General features: G+C 38.3%; 1 protein-coding gene across 26 annotated transcripts in view; it reads left to right on the top strand.

Annotated features, from left to right (window-relative positions):
• NRXN3 (neurexin 3) overlaps window positions 1–24,531 on the top strand; it is a 979,419-nt gene that overhangs the window by 705,503 nt on the left and 249,385 nt on the right. For all 26 annotated transcript variants that reach the window (XR_014693677.1, XR_014693678.1, XR_014693679.1 and 23 more), the window contains one exon: window positions 16,192–16,373. Coding sequence is in view for 23 of the 26 variants with exons in the window: in XM_084521425.1 (XP_084377551.1) it covers window positions 16,192–16,373 (182 nt within the window). In the remaining 3 variants the exon portion in view is untranslated. The remainder of the gene's footprint in view (window positions 1–16,191; window positions 16,374–24,531) is intronic.

Below are 24,531 nucleotides of genomic sequence, written 5' to 3'. Positions count from 1 at the left end.
TGTTGCATAGGAGCTGGTACTCTGGAATGTCGAAATGGAGGCAAACGAATGTAGTAAGAAACACAAGGAAAATCAAAGGAATAATGGGAGCTGCAGTAATAGGTTTGTGTGCCTGGAAGCAAGAAGAACTTGATTTCAGAGTGCTGGAAAGGATGTAATTTCAGAGAGCAATACCTCTGGATTGTATTGCAGTAGTCTCTAGAGAGTCTAATCAGTGACCAACCTTACATGATATGCACATGTAACTAGGAACTTAATGACACTGTTCCGTCTGATTAAATGCTACTTACCCTAGCCGTCGTTTCATAACTCGCTTCTCATGGGTCTTGAAGATGTACATCACGGGAGAAGAGTTGGAGGAAATAATGTTGGGATTTGTCTTCCTTTCTGCATGCAACGGGTAGCATGGAAGGAGGAATAAACACGAGTGCAAAAATGTATGATGATGACGTTGTTGAAGTAAAAATGAGTTTTGCTATCTGATCAAAGGAAGCTACTTCTTTAGCTTTTCCCCATGTAATGAAAAGGTTTATAACAATATGCTTGCTGTATGTAACATGAAGCATTTCAGTTGTATATTACTTAATGAATCTATATGTAAATATATATATTATATATAAATCTATATATAAATATAGGTTATAAATCTATGCATCTGAAATTAAGGGTTAAGTGATAATAAGATGATGGAAATCGCTGGAGGAGTTGGGCTCAATTATCCTTGTGGGGTCTCTTCCAACTTGTGATATTCTCTGGTTCTAAATTCATGCTTTCCCATAAACTTCTTAAGCAAGGTGCTGTTAAAAGGTGTGCGGAAGGGAAGTGAATGGCTCTTATGTTGTGTTTTTTTTTTTGTTTTGTTTTGTTTTTTTTTTTGTTACATGGGCATCAGGAGTTTACAACTGCTGTGGGACCTGAAACTTGTGCTTTTGGGAGTTTATATGGCAAACTTCTGCTTTATTTCTTTTTGTGCTGCCATTATGTTGTTGTTTTTATGGTTTATCTTGATTCCTTTGTTTCTACAAAATTAATCTTAAGTCATGTCAGAAAAATCCAATGTTTTTTTTGTTACTAATGTTCTTGAGATTGCTAACTTGTTTAACCAGCAGTTAAGAGAGTTGCCATTTTGTGAGTCATTGCTGACTGAACACAGAAATGTCATAGCTGCTCAATAGCTGGATTGCTTTATTTTCAGTGAGGACACAAATAAGACCAAGTTATTCACTAGTTATTCACACACCAAGTTATTCACTACAAGACCAAGACATCCACTAGCACGCGAGCTGCGTTTGTTCTTCGGTAAAGCATTTTTTATATATGCTGGGGTAGTTTAGCCCTAACCACAGCAGTGCAAATTATCTCACACGAGGCAGTCTTAAACTTTTTTACAGCGTATACCCACTTGACTTAACTCAGAAGATAGGACTCTATATCTTTTGCATTTTTTGTTTGGTTTCTAGGGTTTTTCCACTGGATGGTCTAGCTGCCATGTAAATCATTTCCTCCTCCTTGACTGTGATAAGAATTGGTTACCGACAGTCTATGCCTAATGCCAAAATAACCAGAAAAATGTCTATTATACTCTTTCACTGTGTGGGGGATACATCTGCTCTTGCAGTGTTTTGTGAAGATTTCCTTGAAAGAGAGAGATCTGTTTCACTCACTTGCGGAATATGTTAGAGAAGAATGCAACTGATGGAGGAATTTCTTATATGTTCTGTAATAGATAGAAAACTTCATTAGCAGCAACTTCAGGTTTCAAATAATTATTTTCCCCTAGTATTTCCTCATTAGGTTACAGAAGGTATTGTATTTGAGTAAGAGTTAAGGTGCAAGTAGATGCTGTCTTAAGTACTGCAACTGGGCATGTTTTCATTCATAATTAAATGTATTTGCATTTTCAAGTCATGGACCAAATATGAATTGCTCTAGACTGACATTTGTTGCAATGTCAGAATGTCACTCCCTTTCCTCGTGTTTTTGACTTCATTGTTCTGCTGTGCCAATTATTGTGCTCTTTTCTATCCAGCATTTTATGACTTTACTGGAGGATCAAATGGAGAGAAAAGGCAGAGAGTCCTGTTTATATTTAAACCATTTTAAGATTTAGCAAAAGTGATAGGGAAACTGTAGGTAAAAAGAAATGAAATAATGCCTAAACATAACGAGTAACTCAAAGTTTGCCCTGTATGGAAGATACCTCTTGGAATTGTCGGTGAGCCTTTGAACAAATTAGAATAAGGCCATATAACAGCCTATACTTCTGAGGTCAGTGAAAGAAAATGGGCTTTTTCTTGAGTTTACTTTTTGTTGTTGCATCCTGATGGTTTTAGTAGTACTGAAGGGAAGATACAGTTGTCAGAACGACATGTTAGAAGGACTTCCCTGAAGAAACCACAGCTCCCACAGGCTTTGTGAGCATCTTGTAACAACAGTCTCTTTTGGAAAAGCAAAAACAATCCTGTAGTAATCTTATTCCCTGCTAAAGGTAGAACAAAGCTGTGAGTTGGATCTGGAGAAGAACGCCTAAATCTGAAGAGCCAGTCTATAGCTCCAAGTCTACTACATGACAGAGACCATTTGACTTGGTCACAATGAAGGAGAAAACATTAGATTAATTAACTGGGTTTCTAGGCACGTTCCCACCATAAGGAAGCAATTGCCTGGGGAAGCTACGGAATGTCCTTCGTTTGGCATATTCAAAACATAACTGGACAAGTTCTTGAGGATCCTGATCTTGTCAGCCCTGCTTTGAGTTGGAGAAGAGGGGAACAGTGTGACTTTGAGAGGTTCCTTCCAATTATTCTACAGTTCTTTGCTTCTAGGCAATTGTAGGAAATAAGCCGATGTGATCTTTGTGTTCAATAGACGCAAGAAGTTATGGTTCCTGATGGTTGAGCCATCAGTTACTCAGCGTTGCCAATTTAACTTCAATGCAAGGTGCAGTTCTTGGAAGTTACTCTTCATCTTGGGCCAAATTCTGTTTGTTATATTGTATTCAGAAGGATGTTTCTAAAAAATTAAATGTAAGTCATCTGAAGTTTAAAAACCTAGGGTTTATTTAAATAATAATAATTTTTAAATCTGTCTACTTTTCTCACTCTCCGAAGAAGTCAAAGATGTAAGTGATTGTGCTATTTGCATTCTCTCTAGCTGTCACCTGTAGGGCTCTGGAGGATGCAATTGCTGCAGTTTGAGGAAGAATGAGTGACCCTTGACATGGGGCTTAAGGGGCATTCCAGGCCTAGAGATGAAAGGATGAAGAAAAAATCCTCTGTATTATTGAAGCGTGTGAAAGGCATGAAAGAGTGAGAGGTAGATCAATAGTTTGCATTTACAGTGCAGGAGAGAAAAAAAAGATATACTGGGATTTATTTTTCCAGCTTACTTGAGAGAGATTTCTTCAGCTTCCACGCACACGCATCATCTTTAGGAAGAACAGAACTGGGGTTTCTGAAGAATTGTATGCCTTTGGCATCCTGTAAGGTGTACCAAAAGTGCACTCTTCTCCACGCTACCTGCCAAAGAAATGATCTATCAACTAAATGCTTTACTGGGACTGTAGCTGGCATTTGACAATCAAGCTATACTAAAATATCGAGGGTCAGTGCTCAAAGAGATGGAGATGAAGATGCTCTTGAAAGATATGAATGAAGGAAATCTTTATCAATTAGAGTAGGGGGTGAGGTTAAGAGGATGTATTCTATCCATTTTAGCTGTTTCCTTAGCCTTATTCATTTAAATTTGCTATCTAAAACCTCTTAGTAATACCTGTTAAATGCCATATGGTTAACTGAGTCCCTGCTCCCTGTCTAAGTAGGTGTTTGCATAGCAGCTATAAGTAGTCTACCATAGTACTATGTGGTGATGGGGTGCATTGCTTTTTAATACAATGACAGGTTCATTTCAAAGGCAAGCAGTTAAATTCCTCCTGATAATTTATATAAACCCTCTTCAAGAATAGGACATGCCAGGGCATTTAAGATCAAACGCTGTATACAGGTGCAAAAATGTAGCGTTAAAGCATAATTTAAAATTTGTAAGAGATTACAATAGCCTTCTCTGTGAGAATGTTATGGATATTATCTGTAATATTCATAGAAACTTATTGCTTCTGTGCCTGAAGTCACCTAATACTTTCAAAATGAAGTGTAGGGAAATTGCTGTGATCATTAGATCAATGCAGGCAGCCCACAGCCCTTTCAATAAAATGTCTCACACAAATGAGTATATTGTGCCATGCTACTGAAGGCCATGCACTCTGGGTCTCTGAGATGATGATGCATTTTATAGTCTAGTTTTTAACTGCTGATTTCCTGACAATATACTTGCCTCAGATGAACTTTTGGAGAGTGGCTGAATATCAAAGCCATAAGAGCCTGTGGTAGCCTCTGCCTGGGGTAAGAAGTGTTGGCTTCTTGTGGGCAAACGTGCCTTGTGCGATTTGTCTGGTGATGTTTCTCATAGCAGTGGGAATATCTTGGTCAGCCGGTGCTGTTGAGGCTGTGTGTTACATGAGGAGTTGGACTCAGTGATCGTTATGAGTCCCTTCCAACTCAGGATATTCCATGGTTCCTGTATTGGCCTGCTCCTCCAGATGAGGCCCAGGTACAGCTTTGCCATTGAGTCCCATGTTAGGAGCTGTTGCTGCTTGTAGCTGTAAGACGTAGGCCACTCAAGTCTGGTGCAAAAACTGTGATGTCTGGAGAAGCTGCTTTCTAGTAGAATGATGAAAGAGGTGTGGGGTGGCAGTGCTTTTCTGCTAAACTTCGTATTTTGCCTTGAAAGAAGGGTAGCCAGGCATGGGAGATTAGATGTCTCCCTTGAGTGATATTACGATTGTAATGGGGATGGCAGAGGATGCCGGGAAAGAACTGATACCAAAGACAAAGCAAACTGGCTGAGGGGAAGAAAGTCCTGGGTCAAGGTGAGTGAGTTATTCAGAACCACTGTGCTTTTTCTCTCCTCAGCTGACTGTCTTCAGATACAGTTGTTCTTGAATGATCACAATCAGTATATCAAAATAAACGCTTTAGAGAGTAAGGTAAAAGGAGTTGCTGGCAAGACTGTAAATCCTCTCATGGAACAAATGATAACTCAGCTCAAGAGCCCTTTTGTCCTGGGAGTATGGGAAGGATATAAATTCTCTGAAAGTATCTGTCAGTCGGAATTGCTCTGCATTCATCATGCCAGCCCTCTGCATCATTCATGAATGTCATAAGAGACTAAAGAATTGGCACTTCATGGTGAGAATGATTAAACAACCATTACACTTGTCTTTTACTTTGGCACAGTACCTTTTAAACAGATCGCCTGTATAAAGCTTACACCAGTACACTTCTTGTAACGATGACTGTCCTTTCATGGTGGTGAGAAGAGAAGAAAACTAAGAAAAGTTGCGTTATCATTTATGGAGGGGTTTGTATGCTGTACTATTAGTTCTGGATTGTTTTGTTTTTGCATTCCCGCTATGTGACCTTGGGGGGAAGGTTAGAGAGTCTTTGGGAAGGTAAGCTTCTAAACAGGTATTTTTTCTCATCCCTGGCCTTCCGGTAGTTGTAATGGATAATGATGTATTTGGGGTGAGGTGAAAAAGCTCAGAATTCCTAGTGTAGGTTTTCTTGGCAGACCAAAACAGCCCCACTTAATTCTAAAGGACTAGTCTGTGTTTACAGTAATAAGTAGCAAAAGAGTAGGTTTTCAGAATGAAACTTGCTATTTTTATAGCATGCTTCTGAAATGCTTGTGGCCAGCAGGTTAGAGTAGCTTTGCTGCAGACTTGGTGTGTGATTTAGTCACCTTCTGTGGCTCTGGGGAGTATCTAGTAGCTAGTATTTGGAGTCTAACCCATTTCCACATTCAACCCTGAAAGTTTGGGCTTTGGTCTCCTGCTGTGGAGACCATAAATGTAAACTGTATTTACTGTTTTTTTCTACATAGACTATAGAAATGTGAACGCGTGTTTCAGGAAGAAAAAAGAATTACTTACTCTTACTGAGTGGCCAGTTTAAAACAAGCAAAACCTTGTATTCTGTATGTTATCTCTTCTAAACATGAGGTGAGTAAATGAAAGTGAGAGAACAGTGCTTGTGTTTGTATTTATTTTTTTTTTCCTGATAGTTCATTTGTTTTAATGCCATAAGCCATAGCTTAAGGATCAAAACTAGAGAGAATTTATTTTAGGGAAGAACTGAACGGGCTGGGATCAGTAATAGCACTCTAGCCTCCATCCATTCTGAGCTGTCTAGGCCATCTTGTTACCATTCAGATTCTGAAAAACTATTTTAGTTAACTAACATCCCTGTTCTCACTCCAGGCCCCAAATGTGCTATGAATCCTACTGTGCTTTTGTCTGCTAACAGTAGTCTCTGAGTTAAGTTCCTCTGGCATGCTGCCTTCTGGGCTTCTCCAAGGACATTCTCTCTGTGGGCTGTTTTATCAGGAAATGCCAAGAAATAAGAAATCACATCCAGATTCCAGTTTCTCTTTGGCAGATGAATGCAACTAAGAAATTCTTGCATCTGCTTTTACTGAATTTAGTTACCATTGCCCCGATGAAGTTTCTCACCAGGTGGCAGGTAACATTCTCTCCCTGATATCTGCGCTCCCAAACCTGTCCTGCAAGGGTCACAGTAACTGGGCACTGTTCTCTGGGCACTTACACTCAGCTATTTTCATATTTCAGTTGGAGGATTTTTAACTTTTTTTGACTGCTTCTGGTGCATTTTGGTTTTAAGACTTTTGTCTTCCTCTAATGCAAGTTCTGTATTTGTTACAAGCAGTACATGTTTTTTGTAAGATGTTTTTGTTTTTCTGTGGTGCATAGAGAAGTCCTGGAGGGATTGTCCTTGTGGACCTCTTTTAGATTGATGTCTGTCATATGTCTGCCTAAAGATGTGGCGGCTGAAATTGATGATTCAACTGAAAGACAGGACTTGAGGGCTGAGGCTGGTGGTACGATAACACTCTACGAGGCAAGGTTGACACTGAGAGGATAGATAAAGGGACAGATCACTGTGTCTTCCAGTACAAGAACTAGGGAACATCTATTTATCAAGAGCAAGTATGAAAAATGAAGGTGATTCTTCACTTAATAGAGTAACAGGCTGGAAGGGACCTTAGAAAGTCTCTACTTCAAACCCCTGCTCGGAGCAGGGTCAGCTATGAGGTCAGATCAGATTGCTTGGGGTTTCATGTAGTCAGATATTGAGAACTCCATGCATGGAGGCTCTCAAATCTCCTTGAATGACCTGTTTGACTGTGTATCTGTCTTTGTGAGGAGGAAAAAAAAACACTTTTAATCCCGTGAAGTCGGAATCTCTTATTTCAAACTATGTCCATTGCTGCTTGTTCTCAAGTTATTCATCAGTGAAGGCCATGGCTTTTGTCTTCTCATTAACTTCTGTGCAAGTGCTGTGAGATTGCCCTTAGGTCCCCTTGAAGTTGTCTTCTCCAAGATGAGTAAGCCCAATTCCTTTGGTCTTTCCTAACAGGCCAGACACTTCAGTCTCCTGTGACAGTATTTGTGGCCCTCCAGTGAACTCACTTCAGTTTGTCAATGTCTGTTTGTGTTAGGGTCCCCAAAATTGGATGCATTACTCTAGATATGGTCTAACAAACACTGAATAAAGAGGAATAATCACTTGAACTGCTGGCTGCGGTCCTCTCAATGCAGCTTAGGATGCTGCCAGTTGCCTTTGCTAAAGCACATGGCTGGCTGTTCAGCTAGCTGAATCAGTGACAGAGTTAAGTATGTGAAGCTGAAGGTTTGTAAGCCATTATTGTGAATGCAAAACTTCTAAATGCTTTCAAGGGGAGACTTGATAAGTACCTGGAAATTAGGTCTGTTTGGAATTACTGTATAAATGAACCATATAAGGCTGAGGCAGTGTCTAAAAGGGCTCACAGTCTGGGTGTGTACTTTAAGAAAGTAACGCTTGCTCTGTTCTCTGTTTTCCCTGGGTGTCCACTTAAGGTCAGTGATAAAGATATGACAATGAATTAGTTAACACGTTCATTTTATGTAAATGAAAATACTAACAAAGAATATTTCCTGGCTGTAATCTGTTATGTTTAAGTTGGTACGTCTTCGGTAATCTTGGGCATACTTTAGTTAGCAGCTAATCCCTAAATTCCTTCCAAAATAGCAAATATCCCCGATGTGCCCTATCACTAACTCAGATTAGAGGGAAAAATTGATATTTTCTGTGTGCTGGATTTAGCGAAATTCATGGTTCAAGTGTGAACTTGAATCTTGGACTGACTGGTAGTTCTAGGAACACTCCCTTCCTCTTTCCCTTTTTTTTCGTCCAATCTTTTTAATGCAGTGTAACTAATGAGAAGCAGCATACTGTCTGATCCGATTGTTGGCTGATGCACACATACGGGGAGGAAAGTGACTCGTATTAATTTGCTGTCATTGAAAAAGACAAACAAAGAAGGCATGATCCAAATTGCTGCTTCCATTTTGAGTTAGTCTTGCAGATATCCTAACTCCTTTTTGCGTAGAATAAGCTTCTTCATATTTTATAGGTGGAAAGGAATTGCAGTTTCATAAAAAACAACGTATGTTTTCTGAGGAGGGAGAAGAAAATATCGTTCAATCTGCATCTCAGAAGATTGTCAAGAGAAAAAGTGTCCTGAAATGAAAAAGAGCTACTTCATAAGAAGTCTTTTTAAGCACAGATGCTTGTTTTTGGGGGGATTAGACAGGAAGCTTTGTGTTCTTCATGGCCTTATATTTTTTTATTCTTAGGCAGTTTAAAACTCTTGATTAAATAAATGGACATTTCAGCAGTCATGTCATAAAATGTTATCAGGTCTGTCTCTGTTTTCTCCCAAGAAGGATCCTGTGAAGGAATAATCAAGTCAGATAATGATGGCCAGCTCCCCTGTAAACTTTGCTAAAGCACCTCCCTTTAGTTCTTTATTATTAAGAAGGTGTTAAGGGTGGCTGATGTTTTTGCAAATATGGAAGGACAGAGGGAAGGGGGTTGGCAAGCTTCTTGGTATTAGTGCTGTTATTTTCTTACTTGAATCCTAAAACCATTTATGAATCTTAAATTCAGTCAACCTGCTTCTTGACTTTTTTTTTTTTTTACCCCCTCAGTCCTTAATTAGTTTGATAATGGTACCTGTATACAGTGTGTGTAGTGGATAGCACCCATAGGAATAATTTTTAAATGTTTATCACAAAAACTGGAAATAGGAAACACATAATAGGTCTTCTCTAGACAATACAGATCTTCCAGCACACTTAGAGTTGACCCAGTTCTGGTGATTTCCAGTTATGAAGTCAGTCAAATCCATGCTATTCAGGAGTTTATTGCAAAATTAGGTAAGGATTTTACCTGTTTTAATCACTGTTAATCTTAATAGATATGGACACTCATTATCTGTCCTCAAAACATTCTTTTACCATTCTTTTAATTTTTTACTCCTAAGAAATTAATTTGGAGGAAACTCAGAGTTGCACAGTTGCACGGCCTATTTGATGTGCCAGAAGGAAAAAGCTGGAAAAACAATTGTCAGAAGCTTTATTTTTAATCAGTCTGTGTATATTTTTCCTGAAGAGAGCAGCTAGTGCAAATAAGATGTTGAACTGAATAAAGCCATGAAGAGCTATGCCATTCTTTTCCTGTCTGTGAACTGAGTGGTCAAATACGCAGTTTGCCTTAAGCTGTGAATATCTGGGAGAGACCTGAATCTTTGGGGGTAGTAATCAGGTTAATCTGATTTACCTTTACTTATTACTTTTATTTTTATTTGAAACACTCAAAACTGTTGGGCAAAGACCTGGACGCTAATTTGAGATTTTCATTCACAGCTATTTCAGTCAAAACCTCTACTCTATTTGATCAGAGATTTCTATTAATCTGAACATAAATTGTTTTACAACTCTCCCTTGTTGTTTTGTTCATCTCCACTTGCTAGGGCAGAATAGTTCTCTCCACCTTGTTTTTTTGGGAGCTGTGTTTTTTTTTTCATTACATGACCACCTAACATTTACTGCTGCAGGAAGCATTATCTCCTTATTGAGTTTCAGCAGTTTTGTGTCTGAACTTTTCTCGCCTGCTTTCATGCCAGAATTCTAACTTGCATTCCTTTACTAATGCCTTAATTATTAGCAAACATGGTAGGACCTTTATAGTTACATATGAAGTACCATAGGTGCCTCATCAGAAAAAAAAAATTGAAAAATAAACTATCAGGAAATATAGTAGGACCATGAAGTAGTCACAAAAAGGAAAAAAAAAAAAAAAAAAATCCCCCCAAAAACATAGCAATAGGGTAAGAAAAATAATAGGGTTATTTTGTTTTTATACTTCAGTCTGACTTCTAAAATTGTGTATCTTCCATTTCTTCCCTTATTAAGGAAAGTAAAAATAGTCTTCCAGTCCTTTTACCCAAATGTGAAGTAACACTATGTACTTAGAATCCTATGCAGAACAAAGACAATAACTGAGAGAAAGGCACATGCAGTGTCTCGTGTTATTTTAGGTAGAGAGATGTTACCATGATAAATAAACCGAAATATCATTATGGTGAATTACCACCATGAGCAGGAGACTTCTGGCTGCATGAGCGGCAGGGGGTGCAGAGCACCGGTATGGTAGGAGGCTGTGAACTGCCCTGCGCTAGTCACAGCTGGCTCTGACGTGGGTGAAAACAGCCCACCGCATGCTAGAACTTCAACTGATCAGAGAAGCATGTAATGCCACTGCTCAGAAATGGTCAAGAACGGATGATAGCTGCTAGCGATAGTTAACACAGGAGGTGGCATGTGAGGAAGCATGAAAGGGGGAACAGAAGAAGGATCAGGAAAAGGCACATGCAAGCAGATATGGCTGGGGACATGCTGGGAACTTCTTGGAAACTGGCTCTCTGTGCCGGATGACATGTGCCTTTGAGGGCACTGCAGCCTGGGGTAGTGACATCCCTTAAGGAATGGGGCCTCTGGGATCCTGTGTGAGAACATGCACGCTGCTGAGGAACTCAGTGAGGCCTGTGGACAATCACGTGCAGGGGCATGCCTGGGGCCTACAGGGGACCTGTGCAGGAACAGCTATGTCCCTGAGGGACTGGGGTCTGGTGGAAAACCCATGCTAGCACACAGAAAATAAACAAGAAGTGGGGAATGGCAGAAAAACTTCCATGCGTCAACCCTGATCTCCTGCACTGTCTCTGCGGAGGGCAGGGAGGATAAGGAGCCAAGTGTCATATGCTGGGAAGTTCAGACTAGGAAGGGGATGGTTGATGGTGGGCTGCAGGTCAGGCAGACGAGGGGGAGGAAAGGTATTTTCCTGAGTGTTTGTTTAATTGTTTATTGTCTTTATTTCCCTGTGCCTGAATAAAAACAAAAGTTTGTTAGCTGTCAGTATAACAATGTGAGATTACCTCAGTTCAGATTGTTTAGTCAATATTGTCATGAAGGAATGTGGGATTCTGGTCATAAATTTTTGTTCTTTTAACTCAGACCTGGTTAAAAGCTACAATCATTACCTGAGATCCTTATTAATTTTCATGTTAAAGGTGCTTTTTGGTTTTAAAAGTCTGAACTGTGCAGCTCACAGTACATTAAACTCATCCCAGTCCAGAGTTGCTGTTGTAAACTATGTCTATGTGTTCGTGGGCTGTAATATCTGTCAGACATGATATTTTCCTGGCCACAGTGAAGAATAGTTTGAGTTATGGTGTAGCCAAGACAAAATGGGCTGTTGATAAAATGACTTTGTAGATGTAAATAGAGAATGTTTTTATTTAACAGCAGGAGATTTGCAGAATCCCTAAGGGACAAAAGAAGTTGTATCTTGTGTAAATGTGGCAGACTTGTTCTCTACTGCTTGACAGGATTAGTTCTAGGCAAGATGGAGCTGCTGCAGTTCTTCAGCATTGATTGAAGGATACTCTTCCTTAAGATAGATTTTGAGGACTTTGGGCAATGATTAGAAAAAATGATAACTGATTTAAAATTATAGATGGTGGTGCCAACTTCAAGTAAATGTTTCTTAGCACAACTCACTGTGAGGTTTTACTTGCTGTGGCTTATAACATTGTTGATAACTTTTCTGTTAGGAATTTTCTGTGATGAGGATTTTGCCTTAAACTATTTTGTTTTGACTGGAACTAAATAATCTAACAGTTCTGTCCATGAATGTAGCTAACAAAATGCACAACTTCCCTAAGCTAAGTAGTCAGGCTCTGAACAGCAGCTTTGTCACATGTATTGTGACATGTCGGTCTCTAATTTTTTACATCTCTAAATACCAAAGTTATAGTAGTCAACTGCCATTTTGCTAAACTTTATTTTTATGAGAAATTGCAGTCTTATGTACACTAAACGGGTAGTGGTGTCCTAGTAGCTTAAATCTCTACAGTGTTTCCTTACCATATATTTCTTGGCTTCTCTGAGCTCCAAATTCTGCATGCAGCATCCCAGTAAAGCAGCTGAACATATTCTGCTCCTGTTTGTTTTCGCACATTTGTACGGTAAAGGTGGCCCAGGGCACTGTGAGAAGTGGGATTTCTCACAGTTGAGGAGGAAAATCATTTTTGTGCACTTGTATCTTTTGTTGTATTTACAAAGTGTGGGTAATATAGTGGAAGTAGTGAAACACTAGCAATAAATGCCACGGAATTAATAGTCCCTCAGAATTCCTTGTTTCCAGGGCATGGTTGGGGTTGTTTATTAAATTAGTTATGCAACTAAGCCTTGAACAATGAGGAAAACCTAGACATCCAGTAGCTGCTCGTTAACAGTGTCCTATCCATCATCAGTCTTAAATAGAAATTGTCATGGGAGGAAGAGAAATTCTACTTTTTAATCTTGTTCGGTTCTCTTAAGTTTCAAACTCTGAGAATGATCGCATGGCAGCTGCAGTCAAACAGAAGCACTCAAGTCAAATGTTTGTTTGGATTTTTGTTTGCTTTTCTAATATGATCGCTTTGTAGTAGTAATTCCAATTATTCTTCCTCTTCAATTTTTAGTTAACATCTGCACCTTGTGTTTTTAGATAGGAGTGACTATTCTGTTTATACTTCAGGAGGAAAGCTAATTTATTGGTATGAAGTTAACATGACATGGATTTCAACACAGAGCAACTTGTATCCTGTATAGCCTCAAAGTGGAAGGAATTGAAAGGGGCACTTACATACACAACAAATAATAGTACATTCAGCTATGCACAGGTGAACCAACCAGCCCATCTATTATTATGCAGGTAATTTTGACCTGTACAATAAAGAAACAACTGCTGGCCATCAGGCTTCCGTTAAAAGGTTAGTTTAGGTAGTGATCTCTTGGTGGTTTCATTTGATGGAGTTTTGTGCATACATGTAAACCCAAAGTACTGAATTTCTTCAAGTTAAGCCTAGAAACAAAAGCTGTGTTTTGTGAGGGAAAAATGAGCTCTGTTAAGCAGTTAAGTCCCATGACAGGCCTATGAAGACATAATTGGTTCTAATTGGAGCTCACAGGAGCTCTGACATGCTCTACCTGCAGCCAAATGGCTCTTAGGCAATGAAATCATCTGTCTTTATAAATAGCGAAGAACTCTCTTCCAAGTTTGTCTTGCCTTTTTTTTTTTTTTTTTTTCTTTTTAACTGGTTATCAGGCCCTTTATAGGGGAAGCGGGGAGGTGGTAGTAGAAGGAAACCAACCAAACTTGCAGTTCAAGTGAGAATAGTTTTGGAAAGCAGGTTTTAATCCATTAAGTCATTAACAATACGTAAACTCATCTTGCTTTACTTAACATGCTGATGTGTCTTGCTTTAATCTGTAATGAAATACACACAGCTTTCAGAACAAGCTAATTACTGAAGGAAGATATTTGTAATGTAGTTTATAGTGGGCAGTTTGTATTCCCAACTATGGTGAAAGCCATAGATAATTCAATACACAGTCACTGCTAACATTGCTAACTTGAAGAGTTTACATATATAGTTGGGGATGTGTTTAAAAGCAAAGAAACTAAAACATACTCTACATATTTTGCAAGTCATGCATCTTCATCTTGATGAGCAGTTAGAGTTCAGTCTGTAGAATTAACCTTTCTGAAACTGAAATGATGCATGCTCAAAGTTCCAGTATGTCAGTGTGGTTTTCTGTTAACTCACACTTAAAAGTGAAATTTCCTACTTAACTCTGATTTCAGACATCAGTTTGAATTTACTGAGTGTGTGTTCTGGTGGGTATGCGGAGACCTGGAAGATAGGGAACATGGATGCGTTTTCACTCTTATCATTGAGTCAGCTGTTTATAAATCATTTCCCTTCTATGTGCCTGAGTTTTTGCTGTCTTGGTAATATGTGCTGAGAGGAAGCTTCTTAAACTAGGGTGAAGGGTATCAATTATTTCCACTAATATGTACTATTCAGTTAGAATTCAGGTCATGAAGAGCTTTACTGGAGCTGCAGCTTTGTAGGCAAGTGTTGAAGTGACCCATATAAGATTCAACCTGTTTCTTTATCTAGTTATGCTTATTCTTCTCAGGGTTATTTGATACACGTTGCTGGTTGGTATACGTGGGGGGAGAAATAGCATTAGTTGTAGTTTCACTCAGACTGGAAAATGTACCGCGTTGTCCTGTGCTGTCCACAGATGTTGCATCCCTGGTGCTGAAATGGGAACTGGATATTTTTGCTTATTATTTTGTAGCTTGTGACCTGTTGTAATAGTACTTAGAAACTCAGGTACAGTAAGTTGCTGAGGCACTGAGATGTATTCCTGACTTGCCTATAGATTTGGATCTGGAATGGCAATTTTAATCACATTTTCCAAGAAGCTCAGAGGCTGTTTTGATGAGTTATAAAAATCCTGCTCCTAACTTTGAGTGTTGAGTACAAGTGAGAAAGTGGTCTCTGAACACTTCTGCTTCTCAGCTTATTCATCTGTGATGGTAAATTTCTCACTGGTGTGTCTGTCTAACTGAGCTGAGATGGCCCTTGTAAATGTGAGAGGACAGCATTCGGGTTTGGAGAGGTTTGGTATTGTCCTTCTTAAAAAAAAAAAAAAAAAAAAAAAAAGTCAGGGAACAAATTTCCAAACAAATTATGCTGGAGATGCGTGTACTAGATTTCCAAAAGTCTTAAGCGGTGTTGAAAAAAATAGTCTCCCACTGTGAGGAGTCTTGAACTGAAGACAAGGTAAGCCTCAAAGAGGCCAAGTATTTCCTCTGAATACCCAAATAAGACTGAGTCCTATATCCCATGCTTCTGAAATAGATATTTGATTGGTTGCTTTTTGGTGTTTCTCTCTTCTTTACACTCTTCCCCCCCTGTCCCCTGAAAAAAAAAAAAAAAAAAAAAAAAAAAAATCATTATGTTATCTGGCATTGTCTGGGATGATATTAAGCATTAATGAAATCATTCATTCTTGATAAGCGTTTCACTTATCTTTATCTCAAAGGCTGCTTGCCTTTATTTAGGAACCAAAATATCTCAGGCTCCCAATGTAAGTTATAATTTAGCTGGTTGCATACAGTAGAGAAGTCTTCAGTGATTTATACCTCAAGAGGAAGCGTGTTTGTTTGCTTGTGGTTCTCCTGCTGTTATGTATGTAGGAACATGAGGATGCTCTGAATAACATACATGCACATTTAGATTACTAACTGGAAGTATTTGGAGTCTTGAGTCCATGTTCATCTGAAGGATGAACTTTCCATAAGGAAGAAATTATGTTGTTTGTTATTGAGTCTAATGGTGCAAGGCTAATGGTGGGAGAACAGATACATTTTGTCTGATTTAAAAAGCTATTTCATCTTCTTATCTCTTTCTGTTAGAAAAAGCATCTAGCATTTCAGGGTTGTGGCTCAGCAAAGGAAAACTTGTGGAACACATGTGAGAGGGCAGTCTAAATAGCCATTTCATGTGCATTATAACATGTGTTGTAAATATCCAAGAGGACTTTCCATGTCACTTGTCGCAAAATGTATTTTATTGTGCTGTCCTCCACTATTACTTAGCAGAGCCTGGAAAATACATTTCCCTCATTGACAAATTGATTTGCATGGAGTCTTCTCTGTGTGTTGTCAGTAGCCTCGTCAGTAGGGGGCCTTGATTTTCCCGTGTTAACTAATGAAAGCATATGCTTGCATATATTCCTTTTCAGAAGCCGCAGAATTATTTCCGGAGTTGACGAATAAACGAAACGAATAATTAATGCTTCTTGTTCTTTGGTTTTCTGTTTTGTAGCTGGTGCCACATATATATTTGGGAAGAGTGGAGGTCTCATCTTGTACACCTGGCCAGCTAATGACAGACCAAGCACAAGGACAGACCGTCTTGCTGTGGGCTTCAGCACAACAGTGAAGGATGGCATTCTTGTGAGGATTGACAGTGCCCCTGGGCTTGGTGACTTTCTGCAACTGCACATAGTGAGTATAGATAGACCCTATACTATTAATATAAAATAACAAGCGTCATACTCTACAGTTCTGTGTCTTCAGCACTCATCGTGTTTATTGAATGACTGAATGGGACGAACAGGGAGCAAAGATTTGGTGCCAGAAGAAGGGGAGTTGGTGTGTGTGTGTGCTCATGAGATTTTTGTATCAGTAGAATCTATTTGAGAACTGTAGAAGTACTTCATGGCAGAGTTAATCTACTTGACAAATGCATAGTCCTGAACTTATGGTGTAGTATTGCTATTCTCAAGAAGGCAAAGAATGAAATGGAGTGATAATTAATTTTTCTCACTGAGAAAGTTAAGTGAAAACTGACCAGATCCTCACCTACTGTAGAAAGAGTTGATCTAATCTGCTATTGCAAGCATCAGTTAGTTCAAAACAACGTGGCTTGCAAAAAGAAAATAAACTTTTCCTTTGTGAGAGCAAATATTCAAATATGGAAGTTGGGGTGAAAGTGGCTTTAGTGAAAGTGTGGAATTCTTTGAGAAAATGAGACTAAGACTGGAAAGTTTTTGAGAGTTTTTTTTTTTTTTTTTTTTCAGATGTGGTGGGGAGGGGGCTGGGAAGGAAGCACTTGTTTTCCTTTCTAAATGAAGTAGCCAAGACATTTACTAGAGGTAGAAGCTAGTCGTATTGCTTAATGCTCTTGTTTGCCATGTCTTATGCATCAATTCATAGTGGAAGAGGGATGTGACATTTGCAGGATTTGAATGAGCTGGGGAGTTGTTGACATTTCACTGGAACCTAGAGAAAGTATAAGTAAGCATGAGGAATGTCAGGGTCCAGTATACAGACCTGATGTGAATAACTGACAGTCTTATTCTTCTGTAACTCAGCAGCAGACTTTACAATGTTTGGAGTCTTCTGGAAGCACTTGGTGTATTGCAGGGTGACTCTGAAGCAAGGGTTAAGGCTAGCACTCATTGCCACCATTTTAAAAATCCTGGCACTCTATTTTTTTCCCATACCCTTTTTTCTTGCTTTCTCAAAGCAAACATTAAAAAACAACAACAAAAAGGCTAAAAAGCAGAAGATACTGTCAATATGAACGTTAAGCCTAATGGGTTAGAAGTCCATAACTCATGTTAAGCATAAATGGTTGGACATAATTGAACAAGCCACTATATATTCTTCAGCTGTTGTAATAAAACATGTTTGTAAAATGCTATCAAGTAACTGGAGAACATGTGAGGAGAAGTACAGATATATGAATTTATTCAGTCTTAGGAAGATCCCATCTTAGTCTAAGATGGGATCTTGTTTCTTTTGGTTGCCTTCTGGGATGTTAATAGGGGAAATTGAAGTTAGACTCTTCTTGGTGGTGCTCAGTGGAAGGAAGAGGGGATATGTACACAAGTACCAAAATGGGATTTCTCAGAATTAATAATGAAGGCACATAGTCTTTCTCTATAACTTGGTTTTGAACATTATCAACTCTTTTCTTACGAATGAGTTCAACAGAACTTTTTTTGACTTTTTCCTAACATTATCTGATATCTACAGACATCAGATATGTAAATCTAAGCTACTAATCGCAGTTGCTATTAGTGCTAAAAGTTCTGTTGACTGTTTGTGGTGTAGTTTGGCTAATTTTATGCCTGAAGATGTTCACTAGCAGCAAATACAGAACTAGTTGAACTTCAGTTTCTCTTTTGTGGTCAGGATGGATTTAGGAGCATTTGTCTTATATTTGTGAGTATCCAAAGCTAAGTTACAGTGCTCTCTTGGGCCTGGTATTACTGCTTATCATGTCTATCACCAACAATAGCCTTTTGAAATGACATTTTAAATGCGAGACGATATGACCTCTTACTTTGCAAAATATATGCAAGCTTTCCATGAGATCAGTCTTTTTGACTAACTGAAATCTACCACATGCTGTGTGCTGTCATGTTCGAAGATGCTGTCCGTCTTCCTTTTTTCAAAGCCTTATTCTTCCATTAGGCAATTTTTTCTGTGTTGAAAGAAACAAGGCAATGGATCAAATGATGATAAAAAGTATAGGAGAAATATATTTATATATCCTGACAGTTACAAAAGTTTATTAAACTGATAATTAAATAGAACTTTTAAAAAGGTAATTGGTTAAACCATAAAGCAAGCTGTAGGAAGAAGAGTTAAACCAGGTATTAAAACAGGCAAAACGATGTTAAGGTAACTCATTTAATATGTATTTAACAACTTGAATTTTCAGGAGCAATTGTGTTGCTTTGTTTTTGTTTTTAAAAAAATGATGAACTTTTTCTGGATGAATGCTAGGGAGGTCTCTTCTTTGGGGACCTTTCTGGGTATTCCAGTCACTCTTATTTATTTTTTAAGGATGCTATCCACTGAATTCGGGCTTTCTTGCTCTTCCCTGAGTACTCTGTTGGTGATAACTGGTCACAGAAGCAATTTGGTGATCATTATTTTCTACTGTGTATCACTAGATTAAAATTTAATACAAAATTCATCGTATGGCCTATGGTTTATCAAGATCTGATACCATTTTTAAGGTTGTGAAAGGGGCTTGTGCTCTGAGGAGACTTTTTAATAGCTTCCATGTATTTTGAACACCATATATGTTCTGGAGCATTCATTATAATCTCTTTTGATTTGTAAGAGGTTAGAAGCGAAAAAAAAAAAAAAAAGATATCTTTAGTAAAGACTTATATATGTGCTTATGTAATTTATGGTTGTTCTGTTTGGATTCATTTTCTAATTAAGAGTCTTTGAGACATTGTGGAAATTCATTAGCTAAGGTATCTGTTTTATACGAGGAAAAATTAGAACCTCAGACTATTTTCTCTCCTGATTTACAATGAGGTATAGGTTGGCAGCCCTGGGAAAATGCATGGCATACCTTCCAGATCAATGTCATATATGAAGCCTGAGGTGTTTCTGTCAACAGAACTAACTGTAGCATGTGGCTTGAAAGTGTTGTTACAGTATCAGATCCTTCCTTATAAGATTTTTTTTTTTTTCCTTACAATTCATTCAAAGAATGAAGTCCAAACATGTACCAGAAAATTGCATTCTACAATGAATGGGTGGTTAAAAGACTGCAGATTTCACTTATGGTTGCATGTTTCTATACTATCATTCACCTTATACTACCACACCTCCTACTTTGTGGTTTTACCACATGCAAAAATCTTTACAGAGAACAAACTGGGAGAGGAAAACAGCTGCAGGTTATAATGAATATTGTTCTGTTGATGACTACAGAGAGACAAATCATCTACCCATGCACGCTGCTGTTTTATTTTGCAGCTCTAAATTTTTGTTTGTTTGTCAACTGTCATCTTACCTCTGGTTCCTCAGGCTGGTCTTCTAAGATGAGTAAGGGTTGGTAGTAAGAGTAGTCCAATTTCTTAGAGTTTGCTTTTTACAAGCAATTAAGTTGAAGAAAAAATGGTAGTGATTTTGGAAGAAACACTGCTTAAGTAATCGTTATGTTAATGACTATCTATCACTTAGCACCAGGTGGCAAATGAAGGCTACAGGATTTGATATAAAACATTCTGATTCTCAAGTGATACATATGAAGAAAAAGTTTTCCCCAAGTTAAAGAGGACATTGCTAAATGAGAATCTGCAGATAAGGAAGAAAATGTAGGTGTAAGTTCTGCTAAATTCATTCTTCAGTTATTGGAAAGACTCTCCTACCCTGTACTGATTGGCCAAAGTCTGTGTTTGGGTTTATGGCTCGAGAGGCTTCTCTGGCTCCTCTTTGCTAAAAGTCCCCTGGAGATTCTCTACAAAATTGCAGTGCCCAGCTGAGGTATGTCATCTGAGAAGAGACAGACAGCAGTAACACAAAAAAAAAAAGTTGGAATAAGGAAAAGAATAACCATGGAAGGTGTATGATGAGCTGAGTATCTTGAGGACTAGGCAGAAATGATAAATGTTGGTAAAATAATAATAATAATAGCAATTGGTGTTTTTCTTTTCTGAGAGTTATGTTTATATACTCAAGCAAGTAGAAAGAAGGGGGTTTACTTGAGAGTAGCTTGCTTCATTTTCCAGATGTTAGGTCTGTAGAGGCTGTAAATCATGTGGAGAGGAGAGGGGAGAAAAAAAAAAGTTATGTGCTTCAGTTTCCTATTTTGTTTCATTTTATTTTTTTTTTTAGCTACTTTCATTATCCTTATGATTACTGTTTTCTTTTAAAGTGCATGTTTCACTGTGTTAGGCTTCCTTTTTTTAACAACTCAGACTTAATGTAGGAATAAATTAATTACTGTGAATACAAAAACTTCACCGTATCTTAATCTCACTTCTAGTGATAAGAGTTCAATATAGTGTTGTTGTTCTTGCCTTTCCAAGCTTTAAACCGGTATAAAATAAGTCTTTGCTTGATACAGTTCTTACAGCATACCAAAAGTGATTGAATATTAGTATTCCAAAAGGTGTTATCACTTGAGGCTTAATGCTTATCATTTCTCTTTTCATTCAAGAATCAGTAATGGCCTGTGTATATTTCTCCTGCTTAATACTAACCTGTAAGGTCTCATCATTTGTTTAAATTTAAATTCAGAGATAGATGTTTTATACTGAAGCATGCCAACGGATCACCAAAAGGTAAGGTGGGGCAGGGCCTTCTTCGGTGAAGCAAGGAGTTGTTTACTGACGGGCTAGATACAGGAGGCAATGTCTTCTGTAATGGGTATTTGTATAGTTTAGGAAGTGAAGCAACTGGTGCATGAGAACAGCTGGACCTATCTACTGGTTAGGGGAGGGGATTAGAATGAGTTTTCAAGCAAAAGATTATATTGTCTGGATCCTTGGAAAGTCTAAAAAAAAAAAAAAAAAAAAAATGATAAAAAAAAAAATGAAGACACTTTAAACCAAGACAAAACCCAGCAACCTATCTGAATGCAGCTTTCTGTTACAAGTGAGTTCTCTGGTGCATACTTCTGAATTGGTGCAACTTGGGGATTAACATATGCACAAAGACACAAAAGCTTGACTGCTAACCTTACAGACAAGGTGGCATATGAGCTGAATGAAGGAGTCAGAGCAGTTACAATTTATGTTAGCATATGAAGATTCAGTGGAGTTTCTCTCTCACTTCACATATATTTTTATAAACGTGTAACTGTAGTTTATCAACTCTTCAAGTTATCCGAGTGGACCATGTATTGTGCTGCCACCGTAAGGGTGGGGATGGATGTATTGATCCTTAGCAACAATGGGTAACTTAGACTCTGTAATGCTTGTTGAGCATTGCAGACATGTTCTAAGGATCACACAGAATGCATCACAAGTGTCTACCTCCTCTCTATAATTATTGCTGAAACTAAATTGTAAGTCACATCTTCTTTTTTGCTTAGATGGCAGTAATTTTCAGATGAGACTTGACTGTTAATTACACTCTATTTCTTTATGTTGATCGCAGATGATTTAAGTGCATCTGTATTAATCACCATTGAGAGAGATTAACATCATCTACACAGTCAGTTACTACTTCTCTTGAGAGAGGAAAATAACTTTTTGTTAATGACTGGTAAATTCCTAATTTACTTGAACTTGTTTGCAAGAGGATTTAAGACTGCCCAGTGTTATGATTCATCTGAACAAGGGGGAAGAGAGAAAAATAATATTAATGAATCACTTAAATACTAAAAGCTAAGAAATTGGGCAGAAGACCAATGTATGTGTAACATGGATATCTACTTCACATAAAAAAGCCTATTCAAAGGCATAACAGGCATTTTGTTGAGATGCAAATCATTTGCTGTCTCTGTGTAACGAGGTGTGGTACATGATGTAGGGATGAATTTTGTGGTATTTCATACAAATGATAATTGTTTTTTATGTCTATGATGACATGCTCAGTGGGCATGATTTATTATTGGAGATGCTTGTCTGGAGATAATTAACTTACACATTAGACTTTAGGGTAATTTTAAAGACAAATCTCAATGAACTCATAAACCTGTTGTCAACTAAAGAAAATAGATTACTTTAAACCTGGCCCTGAAAACTTAGGTTGTTTTTATTTCTTTTGGATCAAATGAAAACAGAGATGTAGATATAGGAGACGTGACAGCAGCTAAATGTTCCTGAAGTTCTTAAAGGTGGTGTGTCCACATCTGAGTTGAAGTACCTTTTTCCATTATTAGACAGCATCCTAAGATGACACACAAAATTGGAACTTACTGAGAAAGAGAGTTGGAAAAAGTATATGTAACATCAGCAAAGACCTGCTTTGTAATCTGTGCTCACCAGGGTAGCCTGATAGATGTAATTTTTACCTGGAAAAAGGTCTCTGTTTCCTTACTGAGTACTTTGAAAATATTTAACTGTACAAAGAGGCATGTATACCCAGATCATGTGCACAGAAAACAGAGCCTAACTGCTTGCCAGTTACGTCAGTCTTATTGAATGAAAAAAACATGGCAGTCACAGCATTTCTAGGTTGGAAGAGACCTCAATATCGAGTCCAACCCCTGACCTAACACTAACCAGTCCTCCGCTAAACCGTATCACTAAGCACTACATCTAAACGTCTTTTGAAGACCTCCAGGGATGGTGACTCCACCACTTCCCTGAGCAGCCCGTTCCAATGCCTCACAACCCTTTCAGTAAAGAAGTTAAACACGTTAGACTTCAGCATCATTAGTCTGCTTGAGAAGCTATATCTGAATGAGCTTCAAATTTTAGGTATACACATCAGTGTCTGTTTTGTCTGCTAGTGTAAAATCGCCAGCAATTCTGATCTTTTTTATGGAACTGTTTTATTTAAACGCTTAAGGATACTGTCCCAAAATGTCCTCAGCCTTATCCTGTCCTCCTCTAAACTCTTTGGGTCTACTAAGTCCCATGTACTTGTGCATGCTGCATTGATTATTCCCTAGAGTACAGACAAGTTAGTAAAGGAAAACTAATTGAAGGAAAGAAAAATTGACCTTCAACTTCAAAACGTGCTGCTGTTACTTCTGCTTTTATTTTGAGAAGTTGATTAAACTCCACTTCTAATTTATTTGAACTGGTTCACATTATGCATAGGAACGGTCCATCTGTTGTTACCTACTAGCTTGCAGGAAGATATCTCTGGTAGCAGAACAGGAGTTGAGAGTAAACCTTTGAAGGTTAAGGAGCTTCCCACCCCGGTATGCCTGTTTATGGCTGCCACAGCTTGTCAGTATGCATCATCAAGTTATCCTGATGACCTTTTGAGGTTCAGTCCCTGTTTTGTTGCCAGTGGCTGCACCAGGTGTATGAATGAATGTATGTAGCTGAATGCAATAGTGCAGGAAATAGCACACTGATGTCCTGCGGCTAAGGATGATAGATTTTAGATCCCTGGTTGCACTCAGGCAGCATGGAAGCTCAGTGCTTTGATACAGAGATTCATTAATTCCCCTCTCAGAAACAGTTTATGCGTAGATCTTAGTGCTTTCAGTGTTACTGAAGGTTGTGAAGCTGATGTGAGATACAGTAGAAAGAGCTGGAAGGGCTATGTTAGCATGAATGGGCAAGTTATGGTAATGGGCAAGTTACCACAGATTAACCTAATTAGAGCCACAAGTCTGAATATAATTTTAGGGCTTCAGTTCCGCAGTCTGGTTGACTTCTGGTGGACAATGGAGAGTGGAAAATTAAGAATTGGAGAATATAGAGGAAGAATCAATGGCAAATTACATAAGTAATTTTGTGAAACCTTCCTTAAAGATATGGATAACTAAATGCACTATCTTTGCTCATTTTTCCATAAAAAGAGAGGGCTTTGCTGTTCTTTAACACATCATCGTGTGTTTCATCAAGGAAGCTGGCTTCTACTCATAAGATTGTCATTTGGTGTAGAGGACAGAACAAACAGCTTTTTACTTTTCTCCCCAAATACAAATCTGCTCATTTTAGTGTTGTATATCTAGCAAAGCCAGACCCTAGTGCTTCAGTGTAAGTGCAGAAATAAAAAATATGCTCCTAATTAGCAGCAAAAATCTTAATGCGATTGCTGTTGAAAGATTCATCCCTGAATATACAGTTTCTGTTGAAAATGAAGCTTGAAACCTGTTTGATTTGTGAATATCTGTTTGGGGCTCTGCTGTGGTTCTTTAAATCACTGACAGCTGTTAAATGATCGGTTCTCAGAGCCTTCCATAGTATCTATACAAAGACCCTATATGACAATAAAT

Source organism: Aythya ferina (assembly GCF_964211825.1).
Source record: "Aythya ferina genome assembly, chromosome: 5".
Lineage (NCBI taxonomy): Eukaryota > Metazoa > Chordata > Aves > Anseriformes > Anatidae > Aythya > Aythya ferina.
Note: the sequence above shows the minus strand (reverse complement) of the source record. Positions and strands in the feature narration are given on the sequence as shown.